This window comes from Lachancea lanzarotensis, scaffold LALA0S05, assembly GCF_000938715.1.
Source record: "Lachancea lanzarotensis genome assembly LALA0, scaffold LALA0S05, whole genome shotgun sequence".
In the NCBI taxonomy this organism is placed as follows: domain Eukaryota; kingdom Fungi; phylum Ascomycota; class Saccharomycetes; order Saccharomycetales; family Saccharomycetaceae; genus Lachancea; species Lachancea lanzarotensis.
The window spans coordinates 192,744-216,240 of NW_019212883.1; the positions used below are offsets into that span (position 1 = coordinate 192,744).

The window sequence follows — 23,497 nt, forward strand, 5'->3', positions numbered from 1 at the left end:
GCTGTTATATAAGGCTCAGGGAGCCGTCGGCGTTTGGCGTTATTCGACTTTCCGATGTGCCCAGCTGTTCTTCTTTGGGACGCAAATCACTTTTCTTAACTGGAAACGTATCCGAGTTATCTTCATATACTTCATCATCACCTACCGCAGACCTTTTGCTGCCCGCCAGTCTTTTCACCACTGAGTCTGCTCTAGGAACAGCTGCTCTGAGCCCCGCGTATTTTTCTATTAAAGGTTTATTGAGCAGGACTTGCTGAGCCGCCCTCATACCGGCTATCTTAATGTTTCTGCCTTTGCCTACCCCTAGAAGGGTTCCATCTTTGATTCGACATTCAACCATCGCTACCGGGTTTTCAAATGAGGGTTTTTGGACGGGCTTGTAATGCAGGTTCAGAGCGGCATATCCGATTAAAGAGTAGAGAGTTTTTTTGGCGTTGACGTCAACTTCCAAAAGATCCATGTCATCGTCCTTTTTGATTTCGTCTTCTATAACAGGCATGGCAAGTTTACTCAACCACTTCCGTACTCTGGGCAAGTTGTGCTTGGGGTCATCTTCCAGCAGACCACCTATGTAGGCTTCAAACACATCGGCGTACAGCTTCTGTTTGCCCTGCTTGAATTCACTTGTTTCGCAATTCTTGTCTATGTTCGTCCTTAGCTTTTCGTTAAATTTGTACAGGAAGGACCACCTTTTTAGGCGCTCGTTACTAATAAGCTTCATTCTGAGCTTAGACAGTTGCCCTTCACTGAGATGTGGAAACTTATTATAAAGGATCATGGTTATGGTTGTATTCAAGATAGAGTCACCAAGAAATTCCAAACGTTCGTTGTGAGCCTTGATCATGTCATGTTCGGATAAGTAAAGTTTGTCGTTGATAATAGATTTATGGATGAATACGCGAGCTTTGATGGCGGAGTTTTTGATTTCTGGTAATTTTGGAGGCCATTTTTTCTTGGTCTCATCAGGTTCATATCCATCCTCTTCTTCGTCGTCTTCTTCTTCTTGATCCTCCTGGGATTTTTTGGAAACTTCACTCCAATGTTGAACCATTTCGTTATTGACCGAAGCAGAGAGCTTCTTGATATCCTTTTCCCTAAGCTCTTTCAAAACTGGCTTTCTATCTTCACTCGAAAACTTATCTTCGTAGCTATTGAGTTCATCCAGAAGAGGTAGTTTGCCTAGCTCATTCAAAGATGCCAATTCTGCTGCGCACTTGAGTTTATGCCTCAACATCGCGGGCAGTATCTCAACACTCGTGTCTTGCAGCGTATCAACATTTTCCAAATACACTTTGTAGTTTGGAGACAGCTGTATGATCTTATTGAAATACTCCAGAAAGTTAGTGACAGCGTGCTCTAATTGTAAAACTTGGGAATACTGATAAACAGCTGTGGGTCCCATCTTTTCTTGGTCTCCTTTATGAATGCTGTAAGCATTCCGCCTATTATCGCCAGAGTTCTCACCAGGGTTTTTTAACCTTGTCTGTTCGACGCCGTCAAACTCAGACATTTTTTGGAGTGCTAATGAGGTGTCCTGGCTTCACTTTAGTTGTCTTTAAAACAGATGGGATAGGCGATGAGCTCGTGCATTTGAAGGTTTTCATTACGCTAGCTCGACAGGCACTATATACGAGAAGTGTAACCAAAAAATCTGACATCGGTCAGATATGGCCCAAAAGGAGCCAGTAGTGTATGTCCTTGCTCTGATTATTTCTTTCAGAGTATGATCGGAGGTATTGAAAGTATCAGTGGCTTTCCTCGCCAGCGTTAGCTGTGAAAGCTTACATCATTTTCTTTTCGAACGTTTTATCATGAAATTGAGAAAATCTGTCGCATTGCCCAGTTCCTCTCAAGCCTGCCTCGTTTTAGCCCTTTCCAATTGGACTAGAACATATGCTACCATTCATTGGTAGGGCGTACGCTCCTGTCCTGGATACTTTGCATAATTTTTCACGTCGTCACTTTAAATTAATCGGTCATGCTGACAGATACTCTAGGTTGAAACGCGACGTCAGCCGTAAATCTGGCAGGGGTCCAATATTCTAGGTCTTCTTTAGTACAGCTACGATTGCGCTGTGTTTTGAAACATCAAAATATGTATTGGGTCTCGTCACAATTGTCGATGATCGTGGATACTACTTCACAATTTTCAAAATTTGAAGGTTTTTGATTCTTCCTGCTTGGTCGAACCCTGTTCACTTTTATGAGACTGTACCGGGATTTTTTCTACTGCCCCAGCTTGAGATGGTGCCTGATCCTCTCTCGATTTGTCTAAATCATATGCAATGCTTGTTCCAGTAAGCTCAGACTCCGCTGCGGTATCTTTCTGATGTATGACAGAATATAGTTTTCTTGGTTTTTCTTGACCTTCCTGTGAAAGCTTTTCCTGGTTTCTGCGCTTGAGTAACTCCCCCATGGTTCTAGCGCGTACCTCATCTTCTATTCTCTTGTCCTTTTCAGCAGACCTTTCAAGCTCAGTGGCATCTTTGTCATTCTTACCATTGGGTGAGGGGTTGTGCGCCGAAGAAGCTCCAGTCTCCTCGCTGCTTTCGATTTCATCATCCAGTTGAATCATCTGCCCAAATAATGGAGGGTCTGAGTGGATTTTTTGCTCCGCACCTAGCACTCCGTAGACGTTGTCATGAAGGTTCGTGATATCCCAATTAACACCAGCAACTTTATAATCAGGATAGGAAGGGGGCATACCGAGCTCATTGAATTTGGCACACCAAGGCGGGAGTTTACCCTCTGGTAGTCCCATAGCAATCCTCAGCTCTTTACTTAGCTTCCCCGGCCGTAAATTCTTCTCCATTTGCTTCCACCCACTTTCTTCTTGCAGATTACGATTTTCATAATACATATCACCGTAACGTAGCATGTAATCCGGCTTCCACGTTCTTCCAATCTTAAAAAAAGCGTCATGGAGTTTTCGATAGTCAAGATCTAAACTGCCTAGCTTTGGTCGTATCCGAGCCCGAGCGTTTTCTTTCAACGACTGTTCTTCAGTGGCGCCCTGGGTAGGCAATGTGTTGCGCATTTCCTCTATGTTCGTCTGACGGATGATTGAAGGCAGCTCAAACGGTTTTTTCGCGGTTACCGATCTTCCTGATAGATATTCCCTCTTGAGCTGCCAATGATTCGGTACTTGCACGACATTTTTTGAGGATTTTATTTGGGCCAATAGGACCGGATTAGCGGCGTCACAATCGTACCACTGAACGAGCTCCGGATATAATACCTTAGATTTCAACTCTGCCAAAGAGATTTTGGCGAGACGACGTTGTTTGCGGTTCGAAAGCTGAGGCGCTTGTTGTGAAGGCTGAGAAGTATCGCCTGTATCTACCAGGCTCTTTTCTTCAGGTTCATCTGCTTCCAAAACTTCCAGAGTTCGAATGCCAATAGGAGTAGTAGACTCAATATCATGATCTTCAATTACCTTCGGTGGCTGAAATTTGGCGAAGACCGATTTGAAATGCTCAGGATCGGCAGCAGAATCATTGTGAACAGCTTCAAGGATGGCTGGTTGGTTGGCAACTGTGTTATTTAAATTCCTCTTGGCCTTTAATTGACCAACAAATTCCAACAATTCCCGTCTAGAATCACCATTTTTGGCAGTGTTTGAAGACTTCTTTGACTTTTGCTTACGTTTCGTCTTGTTGGACGCGGCCATTCGTTGAAATCAAGCGCTCGAAACCCAAAAAGTTGTGTTCAGCGAAGAAGAATATCCAGCACTTCCTCAAGATCTTAGGGCATCGCATCGGTCAATTTCAAATTTACTTAGAAAAAGCCGTAACTATTGACGAACCTTGCTAGAAGGCTTCACCGAAGGTAAGGCTCAAAATGCCATTGGATTGCCAGGATTAGCTCGTGAATGCGCTATTTCGGTAACCACTAGGGCACCGTTTCAATTTGTGATCATTTGAAGGTGTTCTATGAGGTCTTACGACTTTAAATTGTCAAAATAGTCTTTGTTAAATATGGGACGGTTTTATTTTCCAAAACTTTTTAACCGCTTTTGTATGGATTCAAACTGTTCTTGAAACTCACGATCGTTGCCCTTCACGTCTTCTATCACTTGTTGCAACGATTGTTCAATTTCCGTTGCCAAATCGAAAACCGTGACTGTTTGTTCGCCATTTTCGGTTTTTGATTCACTAGCGGTGTTCCTGGACTTTTCAGACTCGTTTAAAGATGGCATTTACCTCGCAATTGTTAAGGTTAGTCCAGAATGAACATCAAAGTGGTGAGGAATCAAGACTCTTGACAGTTTAGTCGGTTGTCTTTCCATTTGATGTGTTATATATTAGTACCGGACAGAAATGGATGACGTTCGTGTTGAGTGAGCTGGTCTGGCGACAGCGTTGGCAGACAGCAGAATAACGTACAGAGGAGTGGCAAACAGCACTTTTAAGCTCAAGTGTGGGGTTCAACGCCTTTCTGTTATCATTTCCTCGAATTGGGCTTGAAAGAAGTGTAAATCAGTTTAGTTTTTTTGGGGATGTATGTCCAACGCTATCCGATACGTGAGAAAGTTTGCGAAACGTACTATTCAGGATGAGAGGCTAAAGTGCTCGAGTCTTACTGAACACTCATTATGATTTCCATAACATTTCTTGTTTGGTTCGCATACGTTGTCTGTATGTCGTTTCTTGATTCTAACCTGCGGGACTCAATATATTAATTCTATTGAGCCATGTCATCGTGGACATAAGACTGGTACCAAGTCTGGTGGGTTTAGACTGATATAATGATTTCTTCTCGCAGATATTCTTCGGAGTCTTTCAGAAATCGCATATATAATCTATAGTTGCATGCTCACGTAGCATCTTGAAAGTTTTACAGCTTCCTGCACCGATCAGTCGAGAATGACGATATTTAGCATGTTTAGACCCTGTACTTGGAGTCAGCGCGTATGGACGAGAAGTAACCACAATTCCGCGATTCGGAAGTTTTTGAAGGAAAATGAAGCCATTGCAGGCTCAACTGTATACCAAGGAAGTTTGTACGAACACACAGTAGCCAGAGAACTGGCTGAAAAACTGTCAATGAAGCAGCTCGAAATTTGCGGAGGGTCGTACGACGCTGGAATTGATATTCGTGGGACTTGGCCGTTGGACAGAATCTACAATGCGAACAAAGACAAATCCAGCAGTGTTTTAGTCGCCAAAAAAGTAAGCGTTTGTGGAGCCCAATTCAAGCCTATTATACACAGACTGGGGACTCCCAACAAACCGTTCAAGCCCTTGAACGTACTAGTTCAATGCAAAGCCTTCAGCAGCGCGAAGATTACGGGGAAAGAGGTTCGCGAAACAATGGGTGCATTTTCGTCTGCGGTGCCTGGCAATAAAAGAAACCAGTACATGCTGGTGCTCGCATCGCCCAATTTTTTAACACGAGATGGGCTGAATGTCATGAACGGTTTGGCGATCCCGTTGATCTACACGCGGGTCGAAATGTTAAAACCACACCAAGGATGGTACGACGTGGAAAACTCCGGGAAGCTACAAAACTACTATGAAAACGCATATGCTGCAGGTCTCTTGGAAGGCTGTGGGGTATCTCATTGGCTCAAGTTTCGACAGTACAATCGGGCTACGTGAGCGAATACAAAATGATGTCATACTCGTTAGCCGAAACTATCAGAAATGAAATCCACTCGTTCACAGAACCGCTTCATGTTTCATCATCAACACTACTTAACCGAGCTCGTCAGCTCCGGACTTTATCCTATCATTGATGTTATTCATCCCGAATAAGATGTTTTACTGACACTTCACGTAACTCAACGAATTTTGGTCTAAAAAAGACAAAAAAGTACCATTAGAAAGCGAAAATGCTTCGCTATATACTGATATTATCCATACTATCCAAAACTATTCTTCAAGTTTTAAAACAATTCGTTTTAATCAAATTCCCGGGTTTAAAGATCTGGTTCAGTTCTCATAATATTGAAAAATTTTGGACGAAATTGCCCATACTATAAAAAAGATATCGCTTGATAGCGATCTTGGATCTCTAAAATATTCAGTCAAACAAGCATCTATCAGTTTCCAACCCGGCAGCAGTAATGTCTATCACTCCACAGCAACCAGCGGAATTGAAGAAGAAGCCCATTTCTTTTTCCAACATCTTGTTGGGCTCAGCGTTGAACCTTTGCGAGGTTACGACGTTGGGTCAACCTCTTGAAGTTATCAAGACGACCATGGCTGCTAATCGTAACCTGAATTTCTTACAGTCTGTCAAACACATCTGGTCTCGTGGTGGTGTATTTGGTTTTTACCAGGGTTTAATTCCATGGGCTTGGATCGAAGCGTCTACTAAAGGTGCTGCTTTACTGTTCGTTTCTGCTGAGGCCGAATATCAATTCAAAAGAGCAGGTTTGGGTAACTTTGGTGCTGGTATCATGGGTGGTGTGTCCGGTGGTGTTGCCCAGGCTTATTTGACTATGGGTTTCTGCACATGCATGAAAACTGTGGAAATCACCAAGGCCAAATCGGCTGTTGCTGGCGCAGTTCCTCAATCTTCTTGGTCTGCTTTCAAACAAATCTACAACAAAGAGGGTATCAGAGGTATCAACAAGGGTGTCAATGCAGTGGCTATTAGACAGATGACCAACTGGGGTTCCCGTTTCGGTTTTTCGAGATTGGTAGAAGAAGGTATTAGAAACGTTACCGGGAAAACCAATACGGATGAAAAGCTCACTGCCATGGAGAAAATCTTGGCTTCGGCTATCGGTGGTGGTTTGAGTGCTTGGAACCAACCTATTGAAGTTATCAGAGTGGAAATGCAATCCAAGAAAGATGATCCAAACAGACCAAAGAAACTGACCGTTGGATCTGCTTTCTCTTACATTTACAAAACCAGTGGCATTCAGGGTCTATACCGTGGTGTGGCCCCAAGAATTTGTCTAGGTATCTGGCAAACCGTTTTCATGGTCGGCTTCGGTGACATGGCCAGAGAACTCGTCGGCAAACTAACGGGCGAAACACCAGCTGCCAAGCACTAATCAAAAGGACACAACCAGAAGCATTGATAAGATAGAATTTCGAGTTGATAGACAGTGTTTTCGAAATAGTTAACTTAATGATGTGTGAGTAGCCCGGTGCGAAAAAACCTGATTCTTCGTTGCACTACGGTTTCGAAAGCGCGAACTAGTCGAGAAGCGCAACAAATACATTAGTATAACTTTAAATATGTTATCATTTCATGGTGAGGCCCCACTTGTCGTAGCCATAAAGGCCCAAGATTGTTAGTGATAGGCCAAAAACCTGCTGGAAAGAAAAGCGCGACTCCCAAGTAAGTGCAACCGCGATGATCACAATACGCTTCATGATATTGGCGATGGAATAGTTGACAGGACTTAGCATCCCAACTAGCTGGAACGCAAGCATAGCCTGAAGGAAATGTGTACAGCCATGGATCCATACCAAAAGCAATGCTCTGCCCGTCAAGTCGTTGAAAACACTTTGCGTAGAGCTTTTGTTGAAAAGCTCGTTCGAAATGAAAATGGGCAAAGTCAAAATAAAGCCAATGCACGAACAGTAAAAGAGGATGGTGAGCTTGTCAATTTGCAATGGCGAGTACTCTTTTTCGTTGTGGAAAGCTTGCTTTTCGGATTTTGATGGCAAAATACCCCGCTGTTTCTTAACAGTCAAGATACCCTTAGCGAAGATGTTTTGGTAAACAAATATCATCATCGACAAAAGAGCGAACAAGATGCCCTTGACGAATTGATTCTCGTTGATAACTTCACTTTTCTTTGGACTACCATGCGTTGACCAACAAGTGGTGATAACCCCACTTATTAAGGGTATTAGTGTGAGATATGTCATCATATTGTACTGCTTTCCCTTGAAAAACCTGTAATAGCAGACAGTCATTATTGGCGAAAGAGCCTTTACTGAATGAACAAAGGAAACTGGAATGAGTGAGGTGGATTCATGGGAGCTGATGTGGCCCACCAGCTGGAAAATACCCATTGGGAAAGTCGCTGCCAGAGCCAACTTGCATGGCTTTAAAAACTTGTTTACCACGCATAGCTTAAAGTCGCCGTTCACATAGCTGGGTATTATGCCTTCTGGAAAAGAAAGCACAGCCCGAGACAAAGGACCTGCCTTTTGAGTCTCAGAGCTGAGTTGATTGGCTATTGTAACAAACAGCACACACAGCACTGCGCTGATGAAAAATTGAAGTTCTGTGAGGGCCACAGGGTGGGGAAAATCACTCAAAATAGCTTTTGAAAGGTTGCTGGAAACGGAAGATGTGACGTACCAGACGCAGCACAACGCCGTGATTTTGACATTTACGACTGGTAAATATCCCCTCACGTCTTCTGGAACACTAGACGCTAGTTTTGCAAAAGCACCATGCTGCACGGGACCAGAACGGTGAGCTTCGACCGAACTGGGGGTTCGGAAATGAGCTTGAGGTTGGAGTTGTACAGGGGCCCCAGGGACCTGGAAAAGTTGCGGGTCGAATAGATTCGTATGCAAAGAGTTGCGTCTTTTTGTAGTTGTGTTTTGAGTGGTACTTTGCGTAGTGATCATGGTATTTCTAAAACAAGTATCAGTACGTTAAGTTTTGAATACGACGGTGTGTGTCTCAGAATAAAAGTGTTAGCGAATGACAAAAAGACAGCTTTGAAAGCGAACGTGGGGAGGTTTTCTATGATTTTTTTCTTTTACCTGAACAACACGAAAATACGGGTTGGAAGTGGTAGTTAAGCTTGGAGATTCGGACACCGAGTCTTTATTTCAACGGTATCAAATGCTAGATACCTTGCAAATCTCAAAGCTAGCTCTTGTTCAAAATTCTAACGCCAACTTGCTAAAAAAGAGAGCTTTTGGAACGCTTTTTTTTGGCTGGATAAGCTGACAAGGCTGTTGTCCTTTGGAAATCAAGTCAGAGAGCCTAACGACTGGAATTAGTGAGCTATTGTGATATTTGATGAGCTTGATGACTTCACAACAAAATTAGAACCATTGTTTGTTTTCTATAGCGAAAAAACTATATAATTTTTCACTCGTCACGAGATTGTATGGGACCCCTACTATATAACATTCTCGTCATATGTGATACAATATACTATTCAATAATTAAGTATGAGCTGGAAGAGAATCGCTTAATAAACTCGTTTCAGTTAATCAATCAACTATGGGCTAAGATCTGTTAGTATTTGGTGTGAGTCTAACTGACTTTGAGTAGGAGGTGATTTGATTGGCAAGTTGAGCGTGCTCTTGTTAAGTATTTATAAGCATATATTGTTCCTTGTAGATCATCAAAAACATACGGGCGTGTGGCGTAGTTGGTAGCGCGCTCCCTTAGCATGGGAGAGGTCATCGGTTCGACTCCGGTCTCGTCCACATTTGTTTTTTTTTTCGATGTATGAAATTAGCGATAGCACCATTATAGACCTCAAAGGACCCATCACCGTCCATATTCCCGACTGTGCCCTTCTTTATCATACATAGCTATCTGAATGTCTGTTCCTGTCTTGGACCTTTTGTCGCGCCTTTGCTAACTTTTTACTATTTGAGCGGGTGCCATGAAAAGCCTGCGAAAGTTTCTTGTACGCCTCTTTCGTAGTGAGCACATTGCCAGCATTGTCTTTGTATGTTAAATTCACTTCCGGATTGTACGCCGCGAGTCGTTGTCTCTGTAGAGTTTTGTTGCGATCGTTGATCTCTTGTTCTTGCAGCTTCTGAAGACTCTCCAACTCCTCCTTGCTGTACCGAACGCTACCTTTCGCTAATTCATTTGCAAACCGGCTGCGAACGTTTTGCGCTTCCTGCTGCTGCTGATATGCAACGAGGTCCGCGGTCCGTGAAGAAATGCTATTAGCCACCGCGTCACCCGATGGTTGTGCTGGAATCACGTTACGATTTCGTAAAAAGCCCAAAGTTGCCGCCAGACCGCCTTCAAAACTGGCCCCGGACACTTGCTCTTGGATTTCTTCAACACCACTCGTGTTTTCCTGATCTTCCTGTTTAAGTTGGTGAGGAGGTTCGACTGCTGTTACTTTTAAATTTACGGGCTGGAACGACGACGAGTGCTCAGAAACGCTCGTTTGGTCAGCGGGCTGATCACCCTTGAGACTTGAAAGAAATGCACTGTTCTCATCTATGGTGATACCGCGGAGATAATTGAGGTTTTGAACGCGTGATGCTCTCTCTTTCTTCTCTAGCTCCACTTCCTTGGCAATCTGTTCTGGTGTCTTGAGACTTTCATTATGGCTCCTGAGATTTGTCTTTTTCCGGACCTTCAAAAGGTTCTGTAACTCATCTTCAGCTGGGTCCACACTGTCTTCATCAATCAATGCAACTTTAGGAGCTACAAAGTCTGTAGGTCTTGATCTTCTGCTGGACACGCCACTGTTGTTGAGTTTTTTACGTTTCTTTATTTTGACAGCCGCGAAGTCGGATGCTTCTTCAGCACTTTCCTCTGCGTTGTCCGAAATCGATGCCACATCCACTCTCTTGTCATCTCTTCTTTGAGTAGGAGGCTGTTCATCTGGAGCTTGCCCCACGATCCTGCCGTTCACCAAGTAAATCTCAGCTTCCTCTTGGTTCTCATCGTCATCTTCCTTCATACTACCTTTTCCAATGGTGATTTTACGACGTTTTCGATCCTGGTTCATTCTTTTAAGCCGCATATTATTGGCTTGTTCTTGGTCGTGTGCCAGTCCCTCATTCACCAGTGTATCTTCGATCTCCTCCTCGCCCAGTTCCGATTCTTTAAGTGTCAGGATTACATCTTTTCCAGGCACTAACTCTGAAATCTGACCAGTAACTCGTGTGCGAGATCCATTTTCATTTTTCCTGGAGGTCTCCGGATCTTCCGGTTCTTCTTTTTCCTCAAAATAGTCTTTATTCAACGTCGTTGAACGTCCTGGCCTTTTCTTCAATTTCACATTAGCAATCCAATCAACGCTGTCATCGTCGGTAACACCGTCTAAAACGGTATTTACCTGGGATTTCGATTTTGCTCTCTGCAAGTTCGATCGCAGTCTCGAGATTTTCGGGTCTATACTTGCGGTTTTGTCATGATTTAACTTATTCTCTACCTCATCGGCGTCCTTTGGCTGAACAGCTGGTTCTGCCTTATTTCTTTCTGGTAATTCGATGGGTTTGAGCCCAATCGAAATCCGCAACTTGTTAGTTTCTTCAACTGAAAGAGATTCATAGTTACCCATTGCTTGTTGCTCACCAATGATCTATTCTTCTAACTTTCTTTCTTACACTCAGAAATGGAACTTTTTTCAATTTGACTATAGTTTTCCGTCATCAAGTCATCAAAGTAAATGATGTTAATGAAATATACTTGAATAGACCTGAATCAGAACAATCATCACCTAAAGGGCGTCAAATTGAAACCGCGTAAGTATCTGAAGATATGTAGAGGATTTGCTCGAATCTCCGCAACTAAGGTTCGATGGATTAATGTACGTAGCACCAATCGCGGTCTAAATAACTAATTTACATGTATGACAGAAAAACACAATTAATGATGACTGGTGGTGAGAAGAGAGGCTTTTGTGATGATTCAGGAATGACTGGTCTACCCTCTGTCCTGCCGTTATTTGTTTTGTTTATGTTTTTCGCTGGGATTCTTTAGGAATCAAGAAATTTCTTATTTCTTGTCCTTTTTGGACTTTTTGTCTTTTTTGTCCTTTTTGTCTTTCTTGGACTTTTTGGACTCCTTGTCGTCGGTTGCGGCCTCGTCATCTCTCTTTCTCTTCTTGTCTTTCTTGTCCTTCTTTTCCTTCTTCTCCTTCTTCTCCTTCTTGTCCTTCTTTTCTTTCTTCTCCTTTACTTCGGTCTCTACTTCAGCATCGGAGTCTTCTTCGTCAGAATCAACAGATGCCTGAGCTGCATCGGTGGCAGTGTCTGCATCGGCGTTGTAGGCTCTGGCTTCTGTGATTTCCACCTTCTTGGCTTCACGGACCACCTTTGGAGTGGTTCTCAAGTCTCTACCTTCAATTTGCGATAGTCTGCTCTCCACCTTTGATCTGGCTTCCAAACCAACGTCACCAGAATCGTCTCTGTCCTCGGCCAAAGCGTCATAACGCAGAGAAACAGCCGCCTTGGCAGCTAGAACTCTAGCGATCTTACCCTTGTTCTTACCAGTGGCTTGTCCAACCAAGGATGCATGGTATAGAAGACCATATTTAGGTGTGTCGTGCTTGGTCTTTAGCGCTCTGAACAAAGCCTTCTCGGCACCTAGAATTTGGATCGTAGAGGCAGGAGACTTGGCAAGGGAGATAAGAGAACCGGAGTGAGCGATCAATCTAGCTCCAACCAATTCTCCAACAAGCTGTGTCAAATTTGGCGCAATGGCCTTCATTCTAGCAGACAAGTAGTTGGACAGTTGTTCTCTGTAAGCAGCAAACTCGGTGATCTGAGTGGCTAGGCACTTGATGTTGTCCAAATCGACAGGCGTGATTTCAGTACCCATGGAAATTTCGGCAGCAGCCTTGACACGCTCTTCGATTTCTTCTGGAAGAATTTCGGTGAGGTCAGTCTCAGCACAGTTGGATCTGACACCCATGGCCAAAATCAAACGCGCGTACGCAACAGAATCGGTCACAATCTTGGCCAATTCTGGGAAGTGCCAGCCGTACCATTCCTTGCATCTCATGGCGTAGGTGTTGAGCTCTTTGTCCAAGTCATCAAGAAGCGCAATGGCCTGAATGATCATGACGTCGACTTTGTCGGCAGAAAACTTGAGCTTGTGACGGCCGATCGAGTGGGCAAGACCTAGAGACATCTTGGACATGTCTGAATCGTTCATGCCTGGTAGAAGCTCGGGCAAGTACTCCTTGACGGCTCTGAAAATGTCCAAAGTGACGGCATCGGACACAACGTTGAAGTTTAGACCCAATTTGTTGATGGCGTTGGCCAATTTGGTCTCAGAAACGACCAAAGTCGCCTTTTTGTCGGCCTTGCTCTCATCCAAAAGTTTCTGCAATTGATTTGATACTTTGCCTTCCACGATACTGTTGGCTTCCTGTAGAGCCTCAGCAGCAGAACCGAATTTCGAAAAAGCGGCCACTTTGAACTGCTTCAAAACTTTGTCAGAAGTATTCAGGTCCTGAATCAGCGACGAAGACTTGTAGATCTTCTTGTCTGAAGCCTTCAAAAGGGCATAACCGGCAGAGGTCTCTGTCAAAACGTATGCCATCTCGAATATGCTATAAAAAATCAACCAGAAAAGCTCTTATACTAACTCGATTTTAACCCGGAAAATGCCACAAAACTCGCCTTATAGCTTATGTATAATACAAGTATGGACGTTAAGCTTCAAGACCAGATCAAATGGATTGATTCCCTATGTTTGCAACTGATTTAGTTATGCGATGGGATACTAATTTGTCGAAAAGTTTTCCATCCGATGACCTTGGTCAAATTTCAGCATAGCTAAAATTTTTCAAGACTGAAAAAAGGAAAATCCAGCGTCAGTAAAATAGCGACGACAGTGCTGGAATTTTAAAGTAGAAGTTGAGTTGAAAGCATGAGAATAAGGTGGGACATGGACATAAAAAGCAGTGGCAAATTTTGGTTCCTTTAGGGTGTCTTTTGGCAGCACTAGCGTAACAAACCGCCTGTCATTTTGGTACGCAGAGTTATTTTAGTTTGGACTAAAGTTCGATATAAACTTGTTGTTGCTCAAGGTATTGTTCTGGACGTGAACCAGGGGCTTACTCAACGTTAGAATAGGTGTCGGGACATACATTTTTCGAAGTTTATGTTCTGGTCGCTTGATACGGTTGTGTCATCAACGAATATTCAGCATAACCAAGCCCATTACAATCTCCACAGTGCAAGTTATTTCTAGTTCGATTCATATAAATCTTTGATATTTAACAGTGCTTGAGGTTTATCCTATGTGAGGTGTCACAACATGTTTTTTTGTCTTTGACACTCACCGTGACATTGATTTTGGTAAACATCCCCGTGTTCGCAACTCCTTCACCTCCTCCACAATCAGAAATTTATCATTTTCTCTTTGAAATCTATATACTTAGTTGCTCTGCCAGATCTCTATTTAAGTGGTCTTTTTGGTTAGACGAATAGCCGTGTGCATGAATACAGCAGATAATGCAGGAATAGTAAAATTGTCGTCCCAGTTGAAAGGATCAATGCCCTCACTGAAAGCCGCCAAAACCCCGCTCAAAACGGAAAATTGTCCGAGCGTTAGTTTGCTTGTCTCGGCGGACCAGCTTATTTCTCCAGGCGAGTCCACGTACGCGTAATGAGGGACCACAATGCCGTAAAACCCATAGCAGACAGAAACCCCCACGACAAACGCAGCAATGGACCCTGCCAGTGATTTGTTACGAGCGAGCTTGGGCGTCAGATGGCCAAATTTGCGTCCAAATGTGGACGCTGCCGTGTCTGACCAACTCAGCAAGAAAAGCGAGATAAGAGCCACGTCTTTGGGGAAAAAACTGAATGCAAAAATCAGACCCAAAAGGTACCAAAGAACACCGTTGTAGGTATGGATCTCTCGTTTCCGCATCAGCGCACCCACAAATTTGCAATACAGTTTATTGAAAGCTGTCCATCTTAACCGAATCAGATCCAACGTGAAAATGCTCAAAAATGCCACCACAAGCGGATTTCTTACCTTCCGGTAATCCAATCCTGTCGTGTACAGATACAGCGTTATAAACCCGATCGAAGAATGAAGCGTCTTTCTAGGCACCTCGTGCTTCGTAATGAAGTCTCCAAACCACTCGTGGCTCTTCAGATGTATAGTTGTGAGCGGAAGGTGTATGTCGCTATTAGAACCTTCATCCTGAGTGGCTACAGCCCCGAGTTTACCGTCAGATTTCGAATTTGGATTTGGATTTGAATTTGAATTTGATCTAGCAACATTGCCAGATCTGTGCGTCAGCCCCGAAGTGTGAGAGGTCTCTCCTCCACTGGTGGCTTGTAAATCTACCATATGCTGAAGGTAGAACAGATCCCGCTAAGAGGAATGTAGCGACCGAGATGCAACTAGCCAGATTCCAGATCGATGAGTGATGGATTTTGACAAGTTTACCGATAGACAGTTGATGATGTTCGATTTAATTATTAGACGGTATCGTATATCGTGATGGATATCGCTGCATCATGTGAAATTGTAAATGATTTCGAGGATGAATTAGAATGCAAAGAGATGATTGTGAAGAACAACTATAGAGCATGGTAAAACTACACCCTTTGCCGCGATTTATGCTGTAGAAACTTCATGCGTTTTTGATGTCATAAACTCTCAACTTTGGAAAAAGCTGAGACAATCACTAGCTACGACGATGTCGTTCGAAGCTCACTCACGACTTTTGAAGAATATTCCTACTTGTTCGTCCTTGAAAAAGTAGGGATTACTCTTATGACTATTTTCTACATGTTTTTTAAGCGTTCGTGCGAGTACTCTGGCCACATGTGGAGTCGTGACGCTAGAGTGCTGACGAGTACATTCATGAGTACGTGGCCCATACCTTCTATTTAAGCTTTTGACAACTAGAAACTATGCTGACATTGAATACCTCTAGCCCTGTCTTCTTGCTCCGCATGCTGCTATCTTATTTGAAACAATTTTAAAATAAAATTCTACAGATTATACATCCTCGGAGGGGCCCTTTAAATTGTTATGCCGAACCACTCTTTTTCAGGGTTTGAAGTACGCTTAGTAAAAGGTGGAAGGTCTCTTGTAAGCGAAAGTCTTGGTAGACTTCTCAACTCTGTGTGGCAATGGGAATTTCAAGTCCTTGGTCAAGAACTGCTTGACGTATTGTCTCTTGACGTCAGCGGTCTTCTCGATCTCGGCGATCTTCAAGATGTGGATCGATCTAAATCTGGCTCTGTGTCTGGCAGCCATGTCCTGGTACAAGGATTGGATAGCGGCAACTCTGGAAACGTCTCTGATTTCCTTGTACATGTTGTGAGTACCTGATCTGGAGTCGTATCTAACCCACACGGCAAAGTTCTTGACGGTGGTTGGGTGGGACTCGTGGATGGAGTTGACAGAGACAATCTCACCAGAGGCCTTCTTGACCTTGTGGAGTCTCTGCAAAAAGTACCAGTAACGAGACTTGGCAACAACCACGTTTGGAGCGAAAATTCTCATTCTGAACAACTTTGGTTCAGGAACGGATTCAGTTGGCAAGTTACGGCCAATGACCTGGTATTCATTCAAACGAGCCACTGCACAGTAATTCATGTTAGTATAAACGAATTTGGTAAATGAAATGACAAATGAGAGCGTGTTTCTAGTCCAACTGAGGGCCGATACACCTAGCTGGTAAAATGTTGAATGGCCTCCCTGAAATGGCAGCTCGGCTAAAAAGCTTGCAACTGTTCAATCCTGCAAGATGCAAAGCTTCCTGTTTCGTTCTTTTTTAAGTCACCTAATCGTTCCGCACTTTTCATATTGGTGCAACATCCCAGTTTTGACCGCATAAAGACCACGGTAGGCGCATTCAATTTATTCTTTCCGCACTCGCATCATTCATCTCTCGTTCCACTTGTTTGTTCATTCATCCACATACTCTTTGATTCACGGTTGATTCCTTAGCCTTAGCACTTCGACGAACAGCGGTTTACCTGAAGGTCAATGAAATATCACTTTTCTAAAAGTTCTGGTAGTGTCCGCGTACCGAGGTGATTCCAACCGGTCTAGACAGAAACTAGGCAGGGCTCTGGCTAGACTCGAAAGGAATTTACTGGGAGGTCTCCGCTGCGTTATGCTGAGGTGCATCCCGGTCTGGGCTCTAGGCTAGGCAGAGACAGAGGGGCTAGCTCGCTAGAGTTTGGGCTGGGCAAGGTGAGGCGGCCTTTACTATGATACAAAACGGGATAACGAAGTCCACGCAACATTTAGACCCACGCAAAAATGTTTCCAGTTATATTTTTCAGATTTTTCATTTTTCATTTTATACAAAATGAAATGACTACCTGTGGTGTACGGGTGGGAGAAGTCACAAGAGATGTATAATTTGATATTAGAGGCAGCTCCGCTCATCTACTTGGAGATGGCTTCAATTGATCCATTGGCTTTAACAATCGAATTTGTTCTTTAAGGTGACCCTTCTCGTCAGTTCTTAATCAAGTACTCTGTTACCGACACAAGTTTCGTTTGCTGTCACAGTAACGTCAGCTTAACTCCGCCAAACACTGTCTCCAGACGAATATGTCATTATATATATATAGTTTTTTGTGCATATGTTTAAAGTAGCACCGACGATCCAGTTCGATGCGTGCTAATCGTTCATCATTTCCGGAAAGGCACGGAAAATAGAAGCGCTTAATTAGACTCGGGTTCGGGATTTTTATCCTGTCAAAACCCACCCCATTTTTCGGTTATTTTCAGTTGTCAGACAGCTGCCACTGTGACTTCACTTTCGTGAATGGTTTTATGAGCTTTCCCTCTAACCCTTTTCACGTATTCAATACTTTCCTTGTGCAAGACTGAGATGGCACCGATGGATGCAGTCCAAGAGTTGGTCACGCTCAAACTCTCCTGCTTGTCCAGGTTTTCGTTGAAAACGTCGTTTACATGCTGTGTATATCTGCATGGCAACAATACAAAATTAACCAGTCTTGTCTGAGCCACTGGTGACATCCGATGCAACAGATTATGAGTCAAAGCCAAAGTACGCGATATTTCGCTGCTGTATCCGCTGGTAGGGACATCTTCGCCCTCTGGGTAACGGTGTTTTGTCAATTCCTCTAGTTTCTTGTTGTAAGGTGCAACGAGTGGGTCAAGCGAACTTCTTAGCAACGGCTTTCCATGCGTGTCATAGATCTTGGCATTGTAGAATTTTCTAAATTTGATGACCTGTTGATGAGTAGGCTCATAGACGTAGTTGTCAGCCGCATCAATAGCTGCAGTTGCAACCTTCACAACCGTGTTTCTTGTACACACAAATGGTGCCGCCGCATCTTCGTAAAGATCACCATACGTCTTAGTCTTTAAGCATGGTACCAGGTTTTCGGTAGTTTCCAAGCCTTTGTCTGCTAGGTTGTCAACTGCTCTGGTGACAGGGGCAACCCACTGAGCGGGCTTTGAGTTTACAACAACCTTGTAAACTGGTTTTGTGTTGGCCACAATAACCCGTGTCGCTGGGAGTTTTACAACGAACCCATGGGCTTGTTTGACAAGGGGAAACGACTTGATATGTTGGATAGACTTGGAGCGGTGTTTGACCACTACTTCAGTTTCCGACATGGAGATAGATTGAAAGATAGATAGATAGATGTTGATCTAATTTTGAAGATACAAAAAGGTAGCGTCAACTCACAAGTTTACTGAAGGTATCTCGTAACTATTTATACCCACATCGATAGTTTCTTGTCTGCGTTTGTGTGTACTGACGCTGACACCTGAAGAGATCACTTTTTCCCCATTTGACATCTTGTGAAAAATCACTTTCCACCTAAACCGGCAGAGTCCACCTGTGGTGATAAACTAAGATGCACAACTCCTTGGTTTATTGCCACATGGGGTATGGTAGCAGCATGTTTTCCGGACATCCGTCGAAGTTTTTGCATGCCGAAGTCGTAAAAACATTAATACCCTCCACAATTCCATGAACAGCGACTAAGCCATTTACCAAGCTCGCATAAACGCATCATTTTGAACCGTGAAATGCCCAATGGGGTGATCGGCACCTATTTACTGAATAAGCTAAGCCTATTCTTTCACTCTCCAGGCCCAGATTTCCTGAGTTGGATGTGTAAACGAATTCCACTTGCAACGGTAGATCAAGATTAAGACATCAATTGGGCAACAAAGAAATAAATCGCCTACAGGGCGGAGCTCTGCGCCAACTAACCCCAGTCACTTTGTTTCAGACGCTGAGAACAGTGCTTCATTTTAGCAGAACATTCTTACTGCTCGACCAGACACCACAGCACTTTTCGGGAAAAGCTATTGCCTAATTAGGACGTGATGTAAACAAATATGCACGTCAACCCGGCTCGAGGCGTGCCTGCAGCACGAAATAGGAACTGAGAACAACAATTTCAACGGGCTATCCGTTAGAACAGAAAGAAATTTTCAACGGTTGGCCAATTTGAACAGTCACCGTTCTACCAATAAGGTAAACACTGATCCGGTTCGGAACGAAAGCGAACCATTTAGCGCCATCTTGGCGGACAATGTATTTAAAGAAAGGGAAAACCCAATCTCACTTAGGGTGCAGAAAGTTCGAAATTTTTAAAAGTCCAACTTCACACCTCAACCCTCACAACCAATCAATTCTGTTGAACAGATAACCCATTTCAGGTCGAAAGACTTCACGGATCTTATTCTTCACCTTCATCAAGTCACACCAATTTTTCGGTCTTAACCCTCACCTCTAGTCTTTCGTTTTATCCCCAAAAGTCCTCAGTGACACCCACATTCGCTCATTACAAGAAAAGCCATCGCTTATTACAATATCACCAACTTCAATTCATTCGTTTACACAACCAACATGAACAGTTCCCTGGCTACACCTACCAAATCTCAACAAGATTTGTTCAGAAACCAAATTGAGTCTCTTTCGTTTCCACCACGTTTGACACCTAAAGCCCAAGTTTTACGCAGGAGCGCAGATGTTCCTCCATTGAAACTTGGCACGAAAAGCGGATACCGTTTCCCACCTCAGCACGACGTGGATAGTGCCGTCTTTGACTCTCCATCCAAGCCTTCAAAGTGTTCATTTCGCTGCAACAATCTAGGCGACATGCATGCCACCGTGTTAGAGAATTCTCCCGAGCTAACGTCTGATGACGATACTTTGAGCGATGACAGTAACATGTGCGCCAGTGGCATGAGCAGTCCAACGGGCAATGGTGTTGTTGATGACCTTGTTGGTAGTCCACCTTTTGCTAAAGACGGGTTTTTGTCTTCTGCTCTTTTGCATTCTCGTCTGCTTAATGATGGGACTTTACACGACGAAACGAGGCTTCAATGCGCTCCAAAGAAATCTGACGTTCTCCCTCTTTTTAGCAATGGGCTCAAGAGATTACACCCCGGGATCACAATTGCCAAACCATTACCACGCAGGAATAGCCAACAAAAAAGTGACGCTATCAAATCAATTTTGAAGAGACCTTCGAGTCCAGATTCACTCAATTACTTGGTTACCGCGACCAACGGTTCTCTAACTAATGCTACCATTTTCGCTACCGAAATTAATGCCAGTAGCAGGGAAGTGCCCCTACCTTCCAATAAATGGGAAAGAGTTACCATTCCTGTTAATGTTGACATGAGAGATCAGCTATTACAAAATCGCGCTAAGCTTTTCGGACACGAACCTGAGACCAAATCAGTAACCGAAAATGATCATATGGGCGGGTCCCAGCGTAAAAATGATGCTGCAATCATTCGCGGCTACGAATTTGACATTGGAACGCCTACCTCGAACCGCATCGCCAAGGAAAATGCTGCCATCAAACTCAACAAAGAAAGAAGGTTGAGATGGGGTAAAGAGACATAAGAAAAAAAAGAATTGTAACATAAGCTGTAGAATCACAGCATTGTAACCAATACCCACTTTCTGTTTTTTATAAAAAGGACTCATCGGAGAGCTAGAAGCTCAGTCCTTGCTTGTATTATAGTATTTTTGAATGACAGTGTATTTGTGAATTTTTGATTATAGAATGTAAACGATTGAATTATCGTGTTCAAAAAGCTTCAGTTAATCTAGCTCTCATAATGGGGTCTATTCAAAATGTTTATTCAGTTTCCATTAAGCACTTTCTGGTGCTGGAAGAATGATTTGCTCGAAGCATTTGCGGAATTTTGACTTTTGTGTGAAATGGCATCAATTTGACGAGAGACAATTATCAGTGTTGCAATTTGCAGCCTCATCAACAGCGCAATTGTTTTTCTTGATGCTACCATAAGAAGCGTTTTTTTGACCTTGGGAGTCCGGAGCGGCAGGCGTCTGATTTATTTCACCACCTGCTACACGCGAGGAAGCATTCTGAGTGTCATCGCTGACATTTGCTGTGCGGAATTCAGGTTGTACAGTGGCAGAGTGAACGTTGTGACGGTGGAAAATTCCTCGAACTGTCTTGGCGATCTCTGTGAAACGCTCAGGGTTGGCATCGACTTCGATATGGGTGGATCCAATGGAGAGAGACTCAGTCAAGTTCCAAACGTGGAAATCGTGAACAGACACAACACCGTCAACGTCGAGAATCTCACGTTGCATGTCGTCGGATGACACCGTAGCCGGTGTAGCTTGTAAGAGAATATGAGAGGCTTTGTTGGCCAACGGTAGAGCAGACGAAAAGATGATCACGGTGATTAGTAGCGAAACTGCAGGATCAGTGTAGAATCTCCACGAATAGTCCGTTTTCCAGATGAAAAGAGCTGTGGCCATGACACCGACGTTTCCCAACGCATCTCCCAGCACATGCAAGAAAACACCTTGCATGTTTAGGGACTTCTGGGCTTTGACAGGAGCGGATTTGCTGTTGGAGTGTAGATCGTCGTTGACGTTGCTTCCATGGCTATGGGTGTGGTCCTTCTTAGTTTTATTACCGAGCAGAGATGACGTTTCTGGGGTGTAAGTATGGACCACGGTAGAAGGAAGCATATCATTGAGATCATGGGACGAGTCATCGCGTGAGAAATCGTTTTCAACATCGCCTGCTTCGTAATCATGCTGGATGGAATCGTGAGAATGACCATGACCATGGCCGTGACCGTGACCGTGAGAATGGCCATGTTCATGGAACAAGAACAGGCCAACGATGTTGGATAAAAGCCCGGCAAAACCAACTGTGAGCACCAATTTAGGATTGTTTATCTCCTGGGGCTCAAAAAACCGTTGAATAGCTTCGATCAAGATAGAGACGCACAATGCAATCAAAAACACTGCATTGATCAAAGCACCCAAAATTTCGGCTCTTTTCCACCCGTATGTGTACGTGGAGTCCACTCCCTTATTTTTGGCCACTCCCACTGCCCATAGTGCCACCAACAAAGAGAAAATGTCGTTCAGCATATGGAAGGAGTCTGCTATCAAAGCCAAGGAATGTACTCCATAACCAACGATGATTTCCAGGAAGAAAAAAAGGGTGTCAATAACCAGCAAGGCAAGGATCCTTAACTCCTTTGAGGACAGCATTTCAAATTGTCTAAGAAGGTCGCTTCAAGGGTTGGAAACCTGGTTACTTTCTCTCACTTGAGGGAGAACTTTATAGGTGTATTTGTGAGATGAGCTCGACGATTATTTTCTCTAATGCACAATTATTGGACGATGAGGTCACTTTGTACGTATAATTTGAGCTTGGCAAAAACGGCTAGATAAGTGGCATTTCTTACGACAAAACATTTAAACGAGCTTGGTTGAGGAAGTCTGGACGTGGGATTTGATAGCCACGAGAAATGAGTCATTGTTAGTGATGTATGCTTATGCGGAATTTGTTTGTGGTCTTCTTTCGATCTTCTGGGGTTTGTCGTTTGTAAAGAATAGTGGTATGCCAAGAAATGTCACGTGACGGTGTTGGTATTTTAGTGAAAGAAGAGCTAGCTATCGAACTGTAGTCGTAACAAGGCTCGTTCAGATGATGGCGATAGTGGCGGGTAGTTTATTCATCACCTTGGTGTAGGGAACTCGTGGATCTCAACAGTGCACCTCGTTAATAGTGACGCTACTGTGGTCAAAAATTATGATGAAGTTTCTGATCAGCGAATGCTTGATGATGATCTTTCGTGGCAACTCGCACTTCTGGATAAACTTCTGTGGCAACTCGCGCTATGTTCTTTCGCATTCGATCTCTTTGATCCTTTCCTTCTCAAAAACCACGTGACTCCTGTCTCAGTCGATATTCTCTATTCCATCATTCAGCGCTCCTTTCAGCACTCTTAAGCCATCCGTTCCACGTAGCAGTCCAAGATGGTTTCCCCACCTCGATTGTCAACCCCGATTTCATTATGCGGAGGTAAAAAAAGGCACCAAATCAAAAATCCACTCTGTCATGGTAACTCCGCTTTGCCCTGACGATGACGTTCAGAGCACACCATCCAGTGCACAGTTTTGATGCAAAGCTTTGCAATGTGCCTGCAGTTCGTTAACGGGCTGTGTGACTGGAGCTGTTCAAGGAAATTACCCAAACCGATTTTCCTGACATTTCGTCCCAAATCTGTCTGCATTTCCTTGTCAGCCATTGCAAAAGAATGGTAGAGCTGTGCGCGGGGGGCCGCTGTGTAAATCCTGACCTACCCACCTCCTGGTATCCCATATCACTATGTACTATTCTGACATCAAATTAATTGCAACACTTTCTTCACCAAAACACCCATTGCCAAAAGTGTGCCTCCTCCAAGTTCCAAAAAACGCGCGAAACTTGATCCGCTTTCTGCCTTTCTTTTTGGCATCACTCTGAACCCGCTAGGAATGTCCCTCTTCCGCCATCTGAAGGAATGGGTTATCCAAAAGCCACCATCGTCTGTAGGCCCACTCTTTTTTTTTCACGCATTAGCTGCATCTAAGCTCTGTGCAAAGCTTCTG

At 43.8% G+C, this 23,497-nt stretch overlaps 13 protein-coding genes and 1 non-coding gene across 14 annotated transcripts; 4 read left to right on the forward strand and 10 right to left on the reverse strand.

The window, feature by feature from the left end:
* Positions 1-4: 4 nt before the first annotated feature.
* RNT1 (LALA0S05e02388g1_1) lies at positions 5-1,510 on the reverse strand (the record flags this gene model as incomplete). Its single annotated transcript, XM_022772173.1, has 1 exon — positions 5-1,510. One exon carries the CDS (start codon positions 1,508-1,510, stop codon positions 5-7), a length of 1,506 nt encoding a protein of 501 aa, XP_022628523.1.
* A 639-nt stretch (positions 1,511-2,149) lies between these two features.
* Positions 2,150-3,670, reverse strand: CUS1 (LALA0S05e02410g1_1; the record flags this gene model as incomplete). The annotated part of the gene is made up of 1 exon (XM_022772174.1): positions 2,150-3,670. One exon carries the CDS (start codon positions 3,668-3,670, stop codon positions 2,150-2,152), a length of 1,521 nt encoding a protein of 506 aa, XP_022628524.1.
* A 318-nt stretch (positions 3,671-3,988) lies between these two features.
* On the reverse strand, positions 3,989-4,198 carry BIL1 (LALA0S05e02432g1_1; the record flags this gene model as incomplete). The annotated part of the gene is made up of 1 exon (XM_022772175.1): positions 3,989-4,198. One exon carries the CDS (start codon positions 4,196-4,198, stop codon positions 3,989-3,991), a length of 210 nt encoding a protein of 69 aa, XP_022628525.1.
* Positions 4,199-4,880: 682 nt separating this feature from the next.
* RRG7 (LALA0S05e02454g1_1) lies at positions 4,881-5,600 on the forward strand (the record flags this gene model as incomplete). The annotated part of the gene is made up of 1 exon (XM_022772176.1): positions 4,881-5,600. One exon carries the CDS (start codon positions 4,881-4,883, stop codon positions 5,598-5,600), a length of 720 nt encoding a protein of 239 aa, XP_022628526.1.
* A 467-nt stretch (positions 5,601-6,067) lies between these two features.
* On the forward strand, positions 6,068-7,006 carry YHM2 (LALA0S05e02476g1_1; the record flags this gene model as incomplete). Its single annotated transcript, XM_022772178.1, has 1 exon — positions 6,068-7,006. The coding sequence occupies one exon, from the start codon at positions 6,068-6,070 to the stop codon at positions 7,004-7,006; it is 939 nt and encodes a 312-aa protein (XP_022628527.1).
* A 193-nt stretch (positions 7,007-7,199) lies between these two features.
* SLY41 (LALA0S05e02498g1_1) lies at positions 7,200-8,546 on the reverse strand (the record flags this gene model as incomplete). Its single annotated transcript, XM_022772179.1, has 1 exon — positions 7,200-8,546. The coding sequence occupies one exon, from the start codon at positions 8,544-8,546 to the stop codon at positions 7,200-7,202; it is 1,347 nt and encodes a 448-aa protein (XP_022628528.1).
* Positions 8,547-9,289: 743 nt separating this feature from the next.
* On the forward strand, positions 9,290-9,362 carry LALA0_S05e02520r. Its single transcript has one exon. It is a non-coding gene; the product is annotated as a tRNA-Ala (tRNA).
* Positions 9,363-9,460: 98 nt separating this feature from the next.
* Positions 9,461-11,191, reverse strand: SNU66 (LALA0S05e02542g1_1; the record flags this gene model as incomplete). Its single annotated transcript, XM_022772180.1, has 1 exon — positions 9,461-11,191. One exon carries the CDS (start codon positions 11,189-11,191, stop codon positions 9,461-9,463), a length of 1,731 nt encoding a protein of 576 aa, XP_022628529.1.
* A 437-nt stretch (positions 11,192-11,628) lies between these two features.
* NOP58 (LALA0S05e02564g1_1) lies at positions 11,629-13,179 on the reverse strand (the record flags this gene model as incomplete). Its single annotated transcript, XM_022772181.1, has 1 exon — positions 11,629-13,179. One exon carries the CDS (start codon positions 13,177-13,179, stop codon positions 11,629-11,631), a length of 1,551 nt encoding a protein of 516 aa, XP_022628530.1.
* Positions 13,180-14,043: 864 nt separating this feature from the next.
* Positions 14,044-14,946, reverse strand: DGK1 (LALA0S05e02586g1_1; the record flags this gene model as incomplete). The annotated part of the gene is made up of 1 exon (XM_022772182.1): positions 14,044-14,946. One exon carries the CDS (start codon positions 14,944-14,946, stop codon positions 14,044-14,046), a length of 903 nt encoding a protein of 300 aa, XP_022628531.1.
* A 726-nt stretch (positions 14,947-15,672) lies between these two features.
* On the reverse strand, positions 15,673-16,206 carry RPL20B (LALA0S05e02608g1_1; the record flags this gene model as incomplete). The annotated part of the gene is made up of 1 exon (XM_022772183.1): positions 15,673-16,206. The coding sequence occupies one exon, from the start codon at positions 16,204-16,206 to the stop codon at positions 15,673-15,675; it is 534 nt and encodes a 177-aa protein (XP_022628532.1).
* A 1,152-nt stretch (positions 16,207-17,358) lies between these two features.
* On the reverse strand, positions 17,359-18,213 carry SPS4 (LALA0S05e02630g1_1; the record flags this gene model as incomplete). Its single annotated transcript, XM_022772184.1, has 1 exon — positions 17,359-18,213. The coding sequence occupies one exon, from the start codon at positions 18,211-18,213 to the stop codon at positions 17,359-17,361; it is 855 nt and encodes a 284-aa protein (XP_022628533.1).
* Positions 18,214-19,462: 1,249 nt separating this feature from the next.
* On the forward strand, positions 19,463-20,470 carry SFG1 (LALA0S05e02652g1_1; the record flags this gene model as incomplete). The annotated part of the gene is made up of 1 exon (XM_022772185.1): positions 19,463-20,470. One exon carries the CDS (start codon positions 19,463-19,465, stop codon positions 20,468-20,470), a length of 1,008 nt encoding a protein of 335 aa, XP_022628534.1.
* A 327-nt stretch (positions 20,471-20,797) lies between these two features.
* LALA0_S05e02674g (LALA0S05e02674g1_1) lies at positions 20,798-22,111 on the reverse strand (the record flags this gene model as incomplete). The annotated part of the gene is made up of 1 exon (XM_022772186.1): positions 20,798-22,111. The coding sequence occupies one exon, from the start codon at positions 22,109-22,111 to the stop codon at positions 20,798-20,800; it is 1,314 nt and encodes a 437-aa protein (XP_022628535.1).
* Positions 22,112-23,497: the final 1,386 nt, after the last annotated feature.